Below are 18,130 nucleotides of genomic sequence, written 5' to 3' on the forward strand. Positions count from 1 at the left end.
ATAGATAGAGAGATAGTGACAGATTGTGCTATATATTTTTTATATAACTGAAAGAGATAGAGAGAGATAGAGAGAGATAGAGAGGCCTAGTGCTATATTTTGTGCTGCTGCAGTGAGATAGAGCTATAGATAGATAGAGAGAGATAGAGAGAGATAGAGAGAGAGTGATAGAGAGATAGTGACAGATTGTGCTATATATTTTTTATATAACTGATACAGTATAAATTAACTGATCAGCAACTTTTTGGGGGCGCAGGTTTTTTTTTATATATATATATATACCTGTCAGTGCTGCTGCTGCAGTGTCATAGAGTGATAGATAGTGAGAGATAGAGAGATAGAGAGAGATAGTGACAGAGAGTGATAGAGAGTGCTAAATTTTGTGTCTGCTGCCCCCGCCTTTTGTGCTGATCACTATATCTGAGGTGATCAGCAACTTTTTGGGGGTACAGAGGTTTTTTTTTTTTATATATACCTGTCAGTTGCTGCCAGTTGCACTGTCAGTTGCACCAAAGGTTGTGCACCTGCTGCCCCTCACTGGTAATCAGTGTCGCATCACTGATCACCTTTTTTTATTTTTTGTGAGTGCTGTGGGGTCTTTTTTAAATTTTTTTTTTACACACACTGTGATTTTGTGTGTGTCCTGTGGCCACTGTGCGCTGATCAGTGACGTACATCACTGATCAGCTTTTTCGGCACAGGGTTGATCTATTTTTTTTTTTTTTTATCAAATTCCTGTTGCCTTTGAGCGCTGTTCAGTGACGGACGTTACTGACCAACATCTGTGCTCAATTTTTGGCGCAGGACCTTTTTTTTTTAACCCCTTCCATTTTTTTTTCTTAACCCCTTCCATTTTTTTTTTTTTAACCCCTTTCATTTTTTTTTTTTTTTAACCCTTCAATTTTTTTTTTTTTGTATTTTTTTTTTTCTGCACTACATACACACTACACACTACATACCCCCCGGGTTGAAATAAAGTTTGTACCCCCCCCCCCTACACTATACACGTGTTGAAACATTTCACTACCAGTAACACAAAAATATAAATGGCATCCCAAATGTCATCCCAGTCATCCAGAAGAATGTATTCAGTGGAGGAGGCATATGCCATGCTTGCCTCTGACTCTGACACAGCCAGTGAGGCAAGCGGGGAATTTGAAGGATTCGTCTTAAGCTCCTCTTCCTCCTCTGGTGATGAGGGACCCCCTCAAAGATGCCCCCGTAGAGCAGCTGAGACCCCCCCCCCCCAATAATTGATCTCGTATGGACCCCACCACCAGACAATTTTGAGCCCCAGGTTCCTGAGTTTTTGGCCATCCCAGGAATCCAATTTGATTCAACAGGTCTCAGAGAAATTGACTTTTTCAAATTATTTTTCTCTGATGATTTAATAAATTTAATGGTGGACCAAACTAATTTATATGCCCAGCAGTTTATTGCTCAAAACCCCACGTCATCATTTGCTAGGTGGACCCCTGTAGATGCAGTAGAGATGATGACGTTTTGGGGTCTGGTGTTACATATGGGCATAGTAAAAAAGCCACAAATTAGGCAATATTGGAGTACAGATGTTCTGTACAGCACCCCATTTCACCGTATGGCCATGCCCCGGGCTCGTTTTGAGGCAATCCATAAATTTATACATTACACCGATAATGCACAGTGCCCACCCAGAGATGATCCCACCTTTGACAGGCTATTCAAAGTCAGGCCGGTCATTGATCATTTCAGTGCCAAATTTGCAGAGCTATACATCCCTGATAAATGTATTAGTATCGACGAGTCCCTTATACATTTTAAAGGAAGGGTTAAATTCCGCCAGTACCTTCCCAGTAAGAGGGCAAGGTATGGCCTAAAAATGTATAAGCTGTGTGAAAGCACCACAGGGTACACCCACAAGTTTAGGGTATATGAAGGGACACCCTCGTAGGTGTTAGTGGAAAAATTGTCTGGGATTTAATGCACCCCTTCCTGGATAAGGGTTATCACCTCTATGTGGATAACTTTTACACCAGCATCCCCCTGTTTAAGGCCCTTGGTTCAAGAGGTACAGCAGCTTGCGGTTCTGTGCGCAAGAACCAAAGAGGCCTCCCCAAAACGCACATTGCCCAAGTAATGAGAAGGGGTGAAAGCAGGGGAATATGCACCGAAAATATGTTGTTGGTCAAATATAAGGACAAGAGGGATGTCCTTATACTGACAACAATTCATGGAGACAGTACCACCTCCATCCCTGTACGAGGTACCAGTACCCACACCTCAAAACCAAATTGTATCCTAGATTACAATAAGTACATGGGCGGAGTGGATCTTTCAGATCAGGTACTGAAGCCGTACAGTGCCCTGCGGAAAACAAATATCTGGTACAAGAAGCTGGCCGTGTATATCATCCAGATGGCACTGTATAACGCTTACGTGCTATTCCGTTCTACCGGCCAGAGGGGGACATTTATGCACTTTCAAGAGGAAGTCATAAAGAGCCTAATATTTGGGAATCAGCAGGCAGAGGGCCCCAGTACTTCTAGTACTGGCCCCCGTATTGTACCAGGGCAGCATTTTCCCAACGAAATCCCCTCCACTGCAAGAAAGGGCAGGACACAAAAAAGGTGCAAAGTTTGCTATAAAAAGGGAATAAGAAAGGAAACTATTTTCCACTGTGAAACTTGCCCCGACAAACCCGGCCTATGTATAAAGGAGTGTTTCAAAATATACCACACATCTATGGATTATTAGGTTCATCATTTCACCGTGCTTCGGGGGTCTTGCTAATGCCACATAGCACCCACCATTCATTCCACCAGAATCTGAGCTGCAAAATCCAAAAATCACTCATTCCCTTCTGAGTCCTGCCATGCACCCAACTGGTATTTTTTGGTCACATGTGAGGCATTGCCGTACTCTGGAGAAATGGGGGCACAGATTTTGGGGTGCTTTGTCTCCTTCATTCCTTGTGAAAATGAAAAATTTTGAGCCAGAAGTACATTTTTGTGTAAAAAAAATTATTTTTTTCATTTTCACTGCCCAGTTGTACCAAAATTGATGAAACCCCTGGGGGTTTGAAATGTACACTATACCCCTAGATGAATTCCCTGAGGGGTGTAGTTTGCAAAATGGGGTCACTTGTGGGGGGGGTTCCACTGTATTGGTAATGCAACATAGCACCCACCATTCATTCCACCAAAATCTGTGCTCCAAAATCCAAAAATCACTCCTTCCCTTCTGAGTCCTGCCATGCACCCAACTGGTATTTTTTGGTCACATGTGAGGCATTGCCGTACTCTGGAGAAATGGGGGCACAGATTTTGGGGTGCTTTGTCTCCTTCATTCCTTGTGAAAATGAAAAATTTTGAGCCAGAACTGCATGTTTGTGTAAAAAAATGTAATTTTCCATTTTCACATCCCAGTTGTACCAAAATTGGTGAAACCCCTGGGGGTTTGAAATGTACACTATACCCCTAGATGAATTCCCTGAGGGGTGTAGTTTGCAAAATGGGGTCACTTGTGGGGGGGTTCCACTGTATTGGTGCTTGGGGGGTCTTGCTAATGCGACATAGCACCCACCAAAATTCCACCAGAATCTGAGCTGCAAAATCCAAAAATCACTCCTTCCCTTCTAAGTCCTGCCATGCACCCAAATGGTATTTTTTGGTCACATGTGAGGCATTGCCGTACTCGGGAGAAATTGGGGCACAGATTTTGGGGTGCTTTGTCTCCTTCATTCCTTGTGAAAATGAAAAATTTTGAGCCAGAACTGCATGTTTGTGTAAAAAAATGTAATTTTCCATTTTCACATCCCAGTTGTACCAAAATTGGTGAAACCCCTGGGGGTTTGAAATGTACACTATACCCCTAGATGAATTCCCTGAGGGGTGTAGTTTGCAAAATGGGGTCACTTGTGGAGGGGGTTCCACTGTATTGGTGCTTGGGGGGTCTTGCTAATGCGACATAGCACCCACCAAAATTCCACCAGAATCTGAGCTGCAAAATCCAAAAATCACTCCTTCCCTTCTAAGTCCTGCCATGCACCCAACTGGTATTTTTTTGTCACATGTGAGGCATTGCCGTACTCTGGAGAAATGGGGGCACAGATTTTGGAGTGCTTTGTCTCCTTCATTCCTTGTGAAAATGAAAAATTTTGAGCCAGAAGTACATTTTTGTGTAAAAAAATGTAATTTTTTCATTTTCACTGCCCAGTTGTATCAAAATTGATGAAACCCCTGGGGGTTTGAAATGTACACTATACCCCTAGATGAATTCCCTGAGGGGTGTACTTTGCAAAATGGGGTGACTTGTGGGGGGGTTCCACTGTATTGGTGCTTTGGGAGTCTTGCTAATGCAACATAGCACCCACCATTCATTCCACCAAAATCTTTGCTGCAAAATCCAAAAATCACTCCTTCCCTTCTGAGTCCTGCCATGCACCCAACTGGTATTTTTTGGTCACATGTGAGGCATTGCCGTACTCGGGAGAAATTGGGGCACAGATTTTGGGGTGCTTTGTCTCCTTCATTCCTTGTGAAAATGAAAAATTTTGAGCCAGAACTGCATGTTTGTGTAAAAAAATGTAATTTTCCATTTTCACATCCCAGTTGTACCAAAATTGGTGAAACCCCTGGGGGTTTGAAATGTACACTATACCCCTAGATGAATTCCCTGAGGGGTGTAGTTTGCAAAATGGGGTCACTTGTGGGGGGGTTCCACTGTATTGGTGCTTGGGGGGTCTTGCTAATGCGACATAGCACCCACCAAAATTCCACCAGAATCTGAGCTGCAAAATCCAAAAATCACTCCTTCCCTTCTAAGTCCTGCCATGCACCCAACTGGTATTTTTTTGTCACATGTGAGGCATTGCCGTACTCTGGAGAAATGGGGGCACAGATTTTGGGGTGCTTTGTCTCCTTCATTCCTTGTGAAAATGAAAAATTTTGAGCCAGAAGTACATTTTTGTGTAAAAAAATGTAATTTTTCATTTTCACTGCCCAGTTGTATCAAAATTGATGAAACCCCTGGGGGTTTGAAATGTACACTATACCCCTAGATGAATTCCCTGAGGGGTGTACTTTGCAAAATGGGGTGACTTGTGGGGGGGTTCCACTGTATTGGTGCTTTGGGAGTCTTGCTAATGCAACATAGCACCCACCATTCATTCCACCAAAATCTTTGCTGCAAAATCCAAAAATCACTCCTTCCCTTCTGAGTCCTGCCATGCACCCAACTGGTATTTTTTGGTCACATGTGAGGCATTGCCGTACTCGGGAGAAATTGGGGCACAGATTTTGGGGTGCTTTGTCTCCTTCATTCCTTGTGAAAATGAAAAATTTTGAGCCAGAACTGCATGTTTGTGTAAAAAAATGTAATTTTCCATTTTCACATCCCAGTTGTACCAAAATTGGTGAAACCCCTGGGGGTTTGAAATGTACACTATACCCCTAGATGAATTCCCTGAGGGGTGTACTTTGCAAAATGGGGTGACTTGTGGGGGGGTTCCACTGTATTGGTGCAACATAGCACCCACCATTCATTCCACCAAAATCTGTGCTGCAAAATCCAAAAATCACTCCTTCCCTTCTGAGTCCTGCCATGCACCCAACTGGTATTTTTTGGTCACATGTGAGGCATTGCCGTACTCGGGAGAAATTGGGGCACAGATTTTGGGGTGCTTTGTCTCCTTCATTCCTTGTGAAAATGAAAAATTTTGAGCCAGAACTGCATGTTTGTGTAAAAAAATGTAATTTTCCATTTTCACATCCCAGTTGTACCAAAATTGGTGAAACCCCTGGGGGTTTGAAATGTACACTATACCCCTAGATGAATTCCCTGAGGGGTGTAGATTGCAAAATGGGGTGACTTGTGGGGGAGGTTCCTAACTTTTAGCACTTATGGTGCCTAGAAACCTACATGGTGCCTAAAAAAAAATCTCATAAAAAGGAGGCTCCAAAATCAAGTAGGTGCTCCTTCTATTATGAAGCCTGTGGTTTGGTCAACGTGCACACTAGGGCCACATATAGGATATTTTTGAAAACAAAAGAATTGGGGGAATCAATTTTTAGTCACATTTCTCTAGTAAAATCTACTGTATTCGTTAGAAAAATGTATTAAAATTGAAACTCTGCAAAAAAAAAGAAATTTTGAAATTTCACCTACACTTTGTTTTAATTCCTGTGAAACACCTAAAGGGTTAACAAACTTCCAAAATGCTGTTTTGAATACTGTGAGGGGTGCAGTTTTTGAAATGGCATCATTTATGGGGGTGTCTCACATACAAGTCCCTCAAAGTCACATCAAAACTGAACTGGTCCCTAAAAAAATCAGTGTTTGAAATTTTCATGAAAATTTGAGAATTTGCTAGTCATATTTGAAGCCTCCTAGTGTCCAAAAAAATGAAAAGGAGGTTGAAATAATGATTGCAACATAAAGTAGACATATGGTCTTTGTTAGTTATTAACTATTTTAAGTGGTATGATTATATGTCTCACAAGCAGAAAATGTGACATTTTGCATATTGCTAAATTTTCCATTTTTTCACGATATTTTGGTATTTTTCACAAAAAAACACAGACTGTATCGACGAAAATTTACCACTAACTTGAAGTACAATGTGTCACGAGAAAACAATCTCAAAATCACTGGGATAAGTAAAAGCAAAAAAAAGTTATCCCCACTTAAGTGAGACATGTCAGATTTGAAAAAAAGGGCTCTGTCATGAAGGCACAAACTGACTCTGTCATGAAGGGGTTAAAATTGGGTTACAGTTGGTCACTCGCAAGTACGCAAGAGAAGGGTTATACTAGCATTTGCATATTTCAGAATGCAAAAATCTGGACACAAATCCCAGCGGTGAGTGCAACAGCAACAGAATCAAGCCCTATATTATTGCAGTAAATACTCCATCAAACCTTAGAATTTCACAAAGCCATGGTAAATAATACTCTGTATTATCAAACTATTTTACTGAAGGGTATATTGTGAAACAGCGGATAACATGTTAGGAGAATAGTGAAATAAAACAAATGTATTTAACAATATTACCAATGATCTTCCAGACCTTTGGGTATTTATCCTGGGACCATTGCTGCTGGCGCACTATTGCTGGCAGCAATCAGAAAGTAAAGAAATGATCGGAAATCTACTTTTGGGCATGTTGTATATATTCTTGGAGTAGCATGTACTGGTGAAACCAGTGTAACCAGAGGCGGGCTGGGCCGGGGGGCAGGGTGCCATGTGCCCCCCGGGCTGCTCAATCGATGTGTATGCGGGCCGCACGTTCGGAGGCTGCTGCTGCAGCCACGGCAGACCAGTCTTCTGACTGACTGGTCTCCAGAAACATGGCCGCCGGCCTCCTGCACTGAGGACATGTCTAGTGCAGGAGGCCGCTAGAGAGAGTGAGATTGTGCACTTTCTGTGTTCCACCTACTTCCCAGTGCATGCAGCTCAGCCTCAGAAAAGATCAGGTAAGAATCTGGACTCCCGTTATTATACAAGGGAGGAGCAGCCTGTGGGATCCTGTTATACAGGGGGGGAGCAGCCTGTGGGGTCCTGTTATACAGGGGGGAGCAGCCTGTGTGGGGTCCTGTTATACAGGGGGGAGCAGCCTGTGTGGGGTCCTGTTATACAGGGAGGAGCAGCCTGTGTGGGGTCCTGTTATACAGGGGGGAGCAGTCTGTGGGGTCCTGTTATACAGGGGGGAGCAGTCTGTGGGGTCCTGTTATACAGGGGGGAGAAGCCTGTGGGGTCCTGTAATACAGCGGGGTGCAGCCTGTGGGGTCCTGTTATACAGCAGGGAGCAGCCGGTGGGGTCCTGTTATATAGGGGGGAGCAGCCTGTGGTGTCCTGTTATACAGGGGGGAGCAGCCTGTGGGGTCCTGTTATACAAGGGGGAGCAGACTGTGGGGTCCTGTTATACAGGGGGGAGCAGCCTGTGGGGTCCTGTTTTTATACAGGGAAGCAACCTGTGGGGTCCTGTTATTATACAGGGGAGCAGCCCGTGGGATCCTTTTATTATACAGGGGAGCAGCCTGTGGGGTCCTGTTATTATTATAAGACAGGGGGATCAGCCCGTTGTGTCCTATTATACAAGGGGGAGCAGCCTGTGGTGTACTTTTGTTATACAGAGGGAGCAGCCTGTGGGGTCCTGTTATATACAGTGGAGCAGCCTGTGGGTCCTGTTATTATACAGGGGAGCAGCCTGTGGGGTCCTGTTATTATACAGGGGAGCAGCCTGTGGGGTCCTGTTATTATTATAAGACAGGGGGATCAGCCCATTGTGTCCTATTATACAGGGGGAGCAGCCTGTGGGTCCTGTTATTATACAGGGGAGCAGCCTGTGGGGTCCTGTTATATACAGTGGAGCAGCCTGTGGGTCCTGTTATTTTACAGGGGAGCAGCCTGTGGGATCCTGTTATTATACAGGGGGAGCAGCCTGTGGTGTACTTTTGTTATACAGAGGCAGCAGCCTGTGGGGGTCCTATTATTATACAGGGGGAGCAATCTGTGGGATGCTATTATTATACAGGGGGAGCAGTCTGTGGGGTCCTGTTATACAGGGGGGAGCAGTCTGTGGGGTCCTGTTATACAGGGGGGAGAAGCCTGTGGGGTCCTGTAATACAGCGGGGTGCAGCCTGTGGGGTCCTGTTATACAGCAGGGAGCAGCCGGTGGGGTCCTGTTATATAGGGGGGAGCAGCCTGTGGTGTCCTGTTATACAGGGGGGAGCAGCCTGTGGGGTCCTGTTATACAAGGGGGAGCAGACTGTGGGGTCCTGTTATACAGGGGGGAGCAGCCTGTGGGGTCCTGTTTTTATACAGGGAAGCAACCTGTGGGGTCCTGTTATTATACAGGGGAGCAGCCCGTGGGATCCTTTTATTATACAGGGGAGCAGCCTGTGGGGTCCTGTTATTATTATAAGACAGGGGGATCAGCCCGTTGTGTCCTATTATACAAGGGGGAGCAGCCTGTGGTGTACTTTTGTTATACAGAGGGAGCAGCCTGTGGGGTCCTGTTATATACAGTGGAGCAGCCTGTGGGTCCTGTTATTATACAGGGGAGCAGCCTGTGGGGTCCTGTTATTATACAGGGGAGCAGCCTGTGGGGTCCTGTTATTATTATAAGACAGGGGGATCAGCCCATTGTGTCCTATTATACAGGGGGAGCAGCCTGTGGGTCCTGTTATTATACAGGGGAGCAGCCTGTGGGGTCCTGTTATATACAGTGGAGCAGCCTGTGGGTCCTGTTATTTTACAGGGGAGCAGCCTGTGGGATCCTGTTATTATACAGGGGGAGCAGCCTGTGGTGTACTTTTGTTATACAGAGGCAGCAGCCTGTGGGGGTCCTATTATTATACAGGGGGAGCAATCTGTGGGATGCTATTATTATACAGGGGGAGCAGTCTGTGGGATGCTATTATTATACAGGGGAAGCAGCCTGTGGGATGCTATTATTATACAGGGGAGCAGCCTGTGGTGTCCCGTTATTATTATAAGACAGGGGGAGTAGCCTGTGGTGTCCTGATATTATACAGGGGGAACAGTATATGTGGGGTCCTATTATTATACAGGGGAGCAGTCTGTGGTGTCCTACTTATGGGCCAGTGCTCTGGACTTGCCCCCCAGGCTAAAAGTTGCCAGCCAGCCCCTGAGTGTAACCCATGGATGGAGGCTGTTCTTTGACTCCTTTGGGGCATACTTAATGTCTCCAGTAAGATATAGCTTTGTAAATAAATCTTCTGTGTTAAGAATATGACTTCCCTCAGCACTTTGAGAGGTTTTATTCCTCCCTTGTGTGCAATGTTCCCCACAAATCATTTAATAAGTATCTTCTTTTATGAAGACTAAAATGTTGCTATCTTGACCTTCCAGATGAACGATGGAGCAGTGGAAGAACTAAAAGCAGAAGGATGGCTGGTCATTCACACCCTGAAGTCACAGCTGAGAAGGGAGGGAATCTTCACAGATGACCCTGCAATGTCAGATCCAGGTATACAGATTACTGTGTCATACAGTATCACCAAGTGACCCGCCGAACTTCATACAGTATTTACATTGCAGTCTTAAGGGGATACGGTCATTAGGTCAACCACTAACGGTCGATGTGGCTTAGGTTGACACATGCAATAGGTCGACATGCCTAAAGTCGACATGGTTGGAAGGCGGTATTTCCTGCCCTACCATCCACTAGGGCGTAGTGGGAGAATAGAATAGTGCGCCGAGCTCAGTGAGGCACCGTGCCTGAAGCATGGTGAGCGCAGCGAGGGGACGCGGAACATTTAGACGGTGTCCATGACGACTATGTTGACATTTGGAACAAAAAAGGTGAAAACTCACGTTGACCTTTTGACTGTCGAACTTGCCGTTGTCAAACTAATGCTTGTGTCGGTCTTCCAACCATGTCAACCTATTTCATGTGTTGATCAATGCCATGTCAACCTTTAGTGGTTGATTTAATGCAGGTCTACCTAATATTGGTCAACCTTCTGACCCAGATCCGTCTTAAGACAAGAGTATTAAGAAACTTTCTTCTGAACTGTGTACATATTGCAGTGAGGTGTAAATCAACTCCTCACATCTAGTTGCATCAAACCACTGCTTTATTAACGAGTGTTATCCTGTTTAACAGAAAAGAAGTCACCTCCTGGCCACTCCCAACCACAAAAGAGAGACACCACAAGAGTTACTGGAGAGGCAAAAGATAATGCCCAAGGTACCACCATATACTGAGTAACATACTGTATATAACCTGAGTTTATGATTGGATGTGAAGAAGTGCTGTTGTGAGACTGCTATGCTTGTGATGACTGAGGGCCAGATGTACTAAGCCTTGACAAGTGATAAAATGGAAAGTGAAAAACCACCAACCAATCAGCTCCTACCTGTCATTTTTCAATCACAAGGAGGATTTAGGGGTAACTTTTGATAGGCTGGCTCTCAACTCAGATATATTGGTAAGTGCTGTTATCATGTAGCCTTACAGTAGACAATTATATGGCCCAGATTGGGTGCTGTTATCATGCAGTGTAGGACTTCCGGTATCAGAGAAGCCTTGACGAGGCCCAGAAGCTTACCATATCTTTTGCAAAATATATATAACTAAGATCTCTGAATGACCCTCGATTATGTTGGTTTTTCAAATCTTATTACTAATGCCCTTTGGTGTGCTGGGGGTTAAATCCCCCTCCCTTGCAGCACCTGGGGGGCATTACAAGTTTGATTGAGTAGCACTCACCACTATTTTTTAATCACAGCCTGTGACATGGCAGTTAGGAGCTGATTGGCTGGTGGTTTATAACTCTCCATTTTATCACTTTTCAAGCTTTTCAAGCTTCTGCCCCAGAATCATTGAAATATTTACATTCTAACATATGGTATTTACATTGCTGTTTTGTAGGCTGCTCCGCCTTAATCTGGCCCTGTACCTGTGTAAATTATAGGTGTCACAGGTCAAAGGGATATTAATCCTACATAATAATAGGGATATTATGGCAAGCCTACTCATAGGGCAGGGGCTCCCAAATGCAGTCCTCAGGTCACCAAAGCAGTCAGTTTGATTATTCCATCTGTGCACAAGCAGGGATATCCCTAAAACGTGAACTGCTGGGGTACTTTGAGGGCCAAGTTTTGAAACCTTTGCCATAGGGGATTTCTTGCTTATATTAACATTTTTGTGTGTGTGTTACATGAGACAGGAAGTTTAGATGTGCCCACATATATCTATCCTCCGTGTAATGTGTTGTATGCACGGATTCAAGTGGGGTTGTCCTGCATGCAACCTGCGATAGTTGCATCTTTGCATGTACAAGACACACAATTGTGTCTTTTATAGTGAATGTTGCCAACCATGCATCAGCCTCAGTACAGTAATACAGGAAAGTAGAGGGTGGAGACAGATTGGCACCTGCGCTTCTTCAGCCCCTTATTCATTAAAAGCGATGGTTTAATAAGGCAATGAGGTTAGTGGACACCTGGGGCGCCATCGGGAGCTATATTTCATTTCTTTTCACATTTATTGTCTTGAGGATTTGGGAATATCCTCTATATAGAATTCTTGTGGCAGCCTAAGGAAGTGCAGAACTAGGGGAACACACTCATTTTTTGCATTGGTTTAATAATCTTTAACAGTAAATGCTTGAACTAAATTTGATCTTTTAACATGTGCTCAGAGTGTCCTCGTCTGAAAGATGCACTTAATGAAGTTCAATCCATTAAAGAGAAATACAAATGGATCCTGCAGGTACCGGAGAGTGAGCTGTCAATGAACTTCCAGGAGGTGAGAAAGTAAATGATATCCAATAAGCTGCTAGTTATTGCTTTTTTTACATGAAGAATATGATTTCACTAGGTGATTCCTCGCGCCCTACAGGCGCTCTTCACACCATCGTAAGGGGCTGCGCCCCCTTAATTTGTGAACGTTTGTATTGTGAGAAATATGGTTAGAATTGTATGTAAGATGCCTGTATTGCAACTTGAGTTATAGGTGAAATGTGTTAAATAGAGAGCATATGATTTGGAAGGGGGTGTGCATTGTATCACGCAGGGGGGTCCGCGAATCGTGGGAGGGGGGGCCCTCACCTGGTGGCTGTGGAGTAGGTTCCTGGGCAACATGGGGAGGCAGAGGGTGTCTGGCACTGTGGGCTCAATGGGCTGGTTCTCTGTCATGTGAGTCAGTCATGTGAGTCAGAGGCTCCACCCAGCATTACAGACACACTCACACACTTTGAGTGACAGATGTAGCCAAATATATAAGAGATTAGTATATAATTTTTTTTTCTACTGCTATAAATATGTATCCATATTCCTGATACTATTTTGAATAGATATATTTCAGTTGTGTCCAAAATTTTTAAACTTGGGCCCAATTTATGAGCATTATTATTTATTAACAGTTTCTTATATAGCGCGCACATATTCCACAGCACTTTACAGAGAATATTTGAACATTCACATCAGTCCCTGCCCCAGTGGAGCTTACAATCTATATTCCCTACACAGTACATGCACACACACAAACATTCTAGGGTTAATTTGGAGGGAGCCAATCAACCTACCAGTATATTTTTGGATTGTGGGAGGAAACCGGAGTACCTTGAGGAAACTCACGCAAGTACGGGGAGAATGTACAAACTCCGCACAGTTAAAGCCATGGTGGGAATCTAACCCAAGACCTCAGTGCTGTGAGGCAGTAATACTAACCATTTCACCGTCCGTGCTTCAACTGCTCCAAAAGCCCTTTAATAATTTTAGGTGGTACTACAATAATGTGAAAAGGGTGTAAAAACACCCCATTTCACTTTATTTTAGTAAAAAAAAGGCTAATAGATCTGCCACCCAAGGGGCATCTGTATTAAAGAATATTTGCAGAATAACCCCACGAAAATGCACATTTTTGAAAGGTACCTGCTCTGATATCTGTCACGGTCCCTCCTTTTCCAACCACATAGCATCACCATAGGTTTCTATGGGCTACTAGGCCATTGGTTTTATCTGTGTAGTATTCTGGAGCGGGTGCTGGACCTATTTTGACAAATTCACATGGCACTCAAAGGGTTTAACAACAATTATTTCAGCCACAGTGGCCCTGAGAAAGAGAAGGTATGTATTGGCAGAAACTACATTTTAGGTCACCAAGAATATTGCAGGACCACGCAATGCCATCGCTATGGGTTGCTCGTACACATGGAGCTACAGTATTAGAGATGGGTCGTTCGCGAACTAAGCAAATCTTTGAGACGGATCCCATGAAAGAACGACTGAGCCGCCGATCCCAAAAAGGTGATCCGTCGTTCTTTTACTTTCAGTTTAGTTTTTAATTACAATGCATTTTCCTGATCTCAGCACTGCCACCTGTGGCAGCTGAGATGTACTGACTCCGGAGACTGAGTTCAGTGCTGCTACTGCAAGTAAAATAAAGAATAATAAGGCTGCTGCTGCTAGGGATGGCCATCGGTGCAGACGCCATCGATGGTTGCCATCGATGGCGATTCTGCACCCAGCCATCGATCAGTGTTTTACTCGGTTATGTATGTTCTTATTTGTTCAGCTTAATGTTTTTTTTTTTTTTTAAGTCAAAAATAAGGGGAATAAATGATTGTAAGACAAAGTATGCTTCGTTATTAAAAAAATTACCCCTTCTTTCAAAGTGAACCGTTGATCCGTCTAAAATATACGGATCTTTTCACTGACTGATCTGCTGGATCCCAGCTCTCGCTAGTGACCCGTTTTGCCCAGTATTTATGCTTAATTTCTAAGTGATCTAGACAGATCGCTTAGAAAATAGGCAAAAATCACCCTGTAAGTCCTCTTACTCTCTTACTGCATTTTACATGTGCCCCACCTACAGTGCAACATTTTTACTTTGCTTACAAACATGAATCAGTCCCTATATTTGCCGCTGAGGGAATAGCTGAACTTCTGCTGCCCAGCAATCCTTGTCTTTTGAAAAAGCCACCCTGTGAGCACTGAAATGCGTTAAGAGGGGCCTGGTGTGAACCCTGGAGAATTGGGACCCTGCTAATACAGCCCTCCCGTCATCTGTGGGGCTGTCGCAGAAGGAGTACTGCTAAACTGCCTCTCACAAGCCTACCCTGGCCACAGAGGACCGTAGTTATATTGTCACTCACAAAGCCCATCTTGGCCACAGAGGACCGTAGCCTGCAGCTAAGCCATCAGCGAGCACACGGTACACGAAGCTGCACTTGCACGAACGAGTGCACCGCATGTTCGGTGCTGGCTGAAGTTACACCAGCGTTGCTGACCCTCCCGGAATTCCCGGGAGTCTCCCGAAAATCGGGTCCCCCTCCCGGCCCCCCGGAAGGGTGGGCAACCCTCCTGGAATCTGGGGGACCCCCCTGAACCCACCGAATCGCGGCATGTAAATGCCACAATCCGCGGGTCTCAGAGGAGGGGGCGGAGCTAAAATGGCACAATCGTGTCATTTTAGCCCCGCCCCCTCCATGGATATCAGTAATTTCTACTATTTCCCGTAGTGAGGGCGGGGCTTAATGACGTTACCGTCAAGCCCCGCCCCCCCGATCGGGTAAGCAAAGTCTCCTCTCCGGGCTTCTCCCGGAGAGGAGTATTAAAAAGTCGGCAACCCTGAGTTACACCTGTATACATCTGGTACTTCAATCTCAGGGATCTGGCTCTATTGGTAACACTCCTTTTGATTATTATTTGCAATGACCATTTGAGCTGTATGGGTGAATATCTTCAATAATCTATGCTGTTTATTAAGATCTATACAGCCTCTGGAGCAGATCTATTCTTTGGCTGAGTTTATTAATTATTTCAAGTTGGACACTCTTGCCCCCCCCCCTTTTTTTGGGCGGGGGACATGTAAGGCACCACTTGAACTGCGTGTTTTGCCTATAAAAGCTATCAGCAATCATTGGGGTCTTCACACATTAAGAAACCCATCTATTCACCGTTTGCTAGGGATAAGGTCATTGGTTCGCCAGCAAGTTGTTAGACAGTCATTAGGTTGACACCATTAGGTCGACATGCATTTAGGTCGATATGTAGGAAGGTTGACATAAGTCTAGGTTGACATGGGTTAGGTCCACCTAGAGCAGTGAATAAATTACATAGGAAAATCGCATCGCATCACATCGCATCGCACATCACATGGCCCTAAAATCTCCATTGCGATGCGATTTCCCTACGCAGAATTGCCCACTAAGCAAATTAGTGGGCGACTAATTGAGTTATATGGTCTCAGGGCCGGCGCCACCACTAGGCAGCTCTAGGCATCTGGAGGGCGGCAGTTCGCCCCTCACCCCCAGCGAACTGTGTAAAAAAATTGCTGCCCCAGCGTCCCTGCAGTGCTGGGGCGGTCAGGGGTGTCCGTGCCGTAGGGGTACCTGCGGCTGCGTCATGTGTATAAAGCTGGCTGTGGCCGGCGGGGTCCCTGTAGTGAATAGCAAATAACTAGCGCTATGCGCGCGACGGCGCCGCAGGTACCCCTACGGCACTGACACCCCTGACCGCCCCAGCACTGCAGGGACGCCGGGGCAGCAATTCTTTTACACAGGTACCCCCCTCCCTCCCCCCGGCACCGGGGCGCCCCCACCCCGACTCGCCTGGGGCGCTCCGGTGCCTTGCACCGGCCCTGTATAGTCTATGCATCATTAAGTGCTACATAGTTTTTGTTTCTTGTTCTGCTGGCCAGTGGTGACTGCAGATAACACTAGATGTCTGCACTGATATGTAAGCCACAAACACATTTTATATATACGATCCCTCTCTGAAATAATAGGCTATATAGGATTCTTCAGGTGGCTTTGGTATGCAGGGCCAAGCTCCAGAGGGTGTGGTATGACACACCGACAGTCGGGATTCCAACGAGTCATTTCTCAAAATTGCCAAGCAAACATTTGTATTTGTTATAATGACCTGTAGTGTTTACCTCATATAGGAAATATATACTTTTTTTACTCAACATTTTTTATTTAAATTTATATAACAAATGTGAGCGACGCTGGCATTTTTAGTCAATATATTGCGCATCTCTCACAGAGATGTTAGTACTTAAAGGGTTAAAGAGGGGTACTATGCAAATCCTATGTAAAGTGGGCCCTGGGCAAATACCCCTTTGACCACTCTGTACAATGGAAAATGACAGGTAATTAATATAGTATTGCTGTATTTATGTGTACCTTAAATCTCACAGATCCTGGTTGACTTGGGGTCAAAGAATGGAAAAGGTCTGTACAAAGCTCGAGTCCGAGTGTGCGTGGCTGGGAAATCCACATCTTTCGTCAGTCTAGTGGGCCTGGAGAACAGATCTCTATACCGTACCATGCCAGGACTCATTGCACTCTCAATGGACACACTGAAAACGTAAGGAAATATCCAGATCACCAAATGGCAAAGACAGAAAAGATCAACAAGATCAGAACAAATGTGGATGCGCGGTCGCCAAAATAAATCTAATCGCTGCGCTGAACATTCAAGGAACTTAAATGGAAGACTTATATGGTTATGACGACATCCTGCCACAATATGGTGGTAACCGTGTTCAGCGGGATATTACTGACTGCAAAATGCATTTTGTAATGGGACTGATGCCAGAGCCTGAGCACTTGAATGAAATAGAAAATATTTAATTATTAAACCAAATTTAATAAGGTGGAAATTGGGATGAAAAAACATATTTTTGAGTAAATCAGAAAATCCTATTCCTGATCCTGACGATCATCTCATCCCGTACCATGTTTTCACAGTTATTAGAAAATATATCATGACTGTGACTTTTCCCATTGAATTGTAAGCAGCATACATTGGGCCAGATTCTCTAAGCTTCAAAAGTGATAAACTGAAGAGTGATAAACAGCCAGCCAATCAGCTCCTGTCTGACATGTCACAGACCGTGTTTGAAAAATGTCAGGCAGGAGCTGATTGGCTGGCTGTTTATCACTCTCCAGTTTATCACTTTTGAAGCTTAGAGAATCTGGCCCATTATCTGCAAACATTTATATAATGGGATGTTGCCCATAGCAAACAATTAGATTGTATGGTACTTGTGTGCAGACCATATCGCATGCGCTCGCCACGCTTCGGGTTCACGTTTATACTTGGGGGGTGGCGTGGGGTGCATTTAACATTGTAAGCACCCATTACGGTGCTTAAAAGCACCCATTAGGGTGCTTATACAATTTAACATCGTATATGGGGCAAAATCGCATTGCATCGCATGCCATCGGGTGTATGCGATCAAAAATCGGGCGACTAATTATCGTGGGCGCCGTGCTAGTACACAAGTACCGATTGTACTTATTTATTTAGCACCTTCTAGAAGATAATATATAGATTTTGATTGGTTGCTATGGGCAACAACCCATCTTCCATACAACTCCCATGTTAGTAAATGTACCTTTTTGTAAAAAGATAAATATGGGACACAGTCGTTTTCTTTACTCCATATTTGCCTTTGGCTGTTGTTGGGTGGAAGATATGTCAGGGGATACGTGCATGCATGGGATCCCGACTTTTGGGCATTTAACAGTCGGATTGCAATGTCGTGGTACTGGCAGGCGGAATCCCAACTGTCGGGACATCATCCAGCACCCCTTCCTGTCAGTGCTGAGGTCTAATAATAGTGTTAGTAGTAGCAGTCACCACTGGAGGGCAGAAGTCTACTACGGAG

The 18,130-nt window shown here is 44.7% G+C and overlaps 1 protein-coding gene across 1 annotated transcript in view; it reads left to right on the plus strand.

Moving 5' to 3' along the window:
- PRSS56 (serine protease 56) overlaps positions 1 to 17,162 on the plus strand; it is a 69,900-nt gene extending 52,738 nt beyond the window's left edge. Inside the window, exons 14-17 of the mRNA XM_083174725.1 lie at positions 9,853 to 9,970; positions 10,610 to 10,693; positions 12,150 to 12,256; positions 16,655 to 17,162. Of these exons, the coding sequence (XP_083030851.1) occupies positions 9,853 to 9,970; positions 10,610 to 10,693; positions 12,150 to 12,256; positions 16,655 to 16,828 (483 nt within the window). The 3' untranslated portion in view covers positions 16,829 to 17,162. The remainder of the gene's footprint in view (positions 1 to 9,852; positions 9,971 to 10,609; positions 10,694 to 12,149; positions 12,257 to 16,654) is intronic.
- The last annotated feature ends 968 nt before the right edge of the window (positions 17,163 to 18,130 follow it).

The sequence above is a fragment of the Crinia signifera genome, chromosome 3, assembly GCF_055691185.1.
Source record: "Crinia signifera chromosome 3, ASM5569118v1, whole genome shotgun sequence".
In the NCBI taxonomy this organism is placed as follows: Eukaryota; Metazoa; Chordata; class Amphibia; order Anura; family Myobatrachidae; genus Crinia; species Crinia signifera.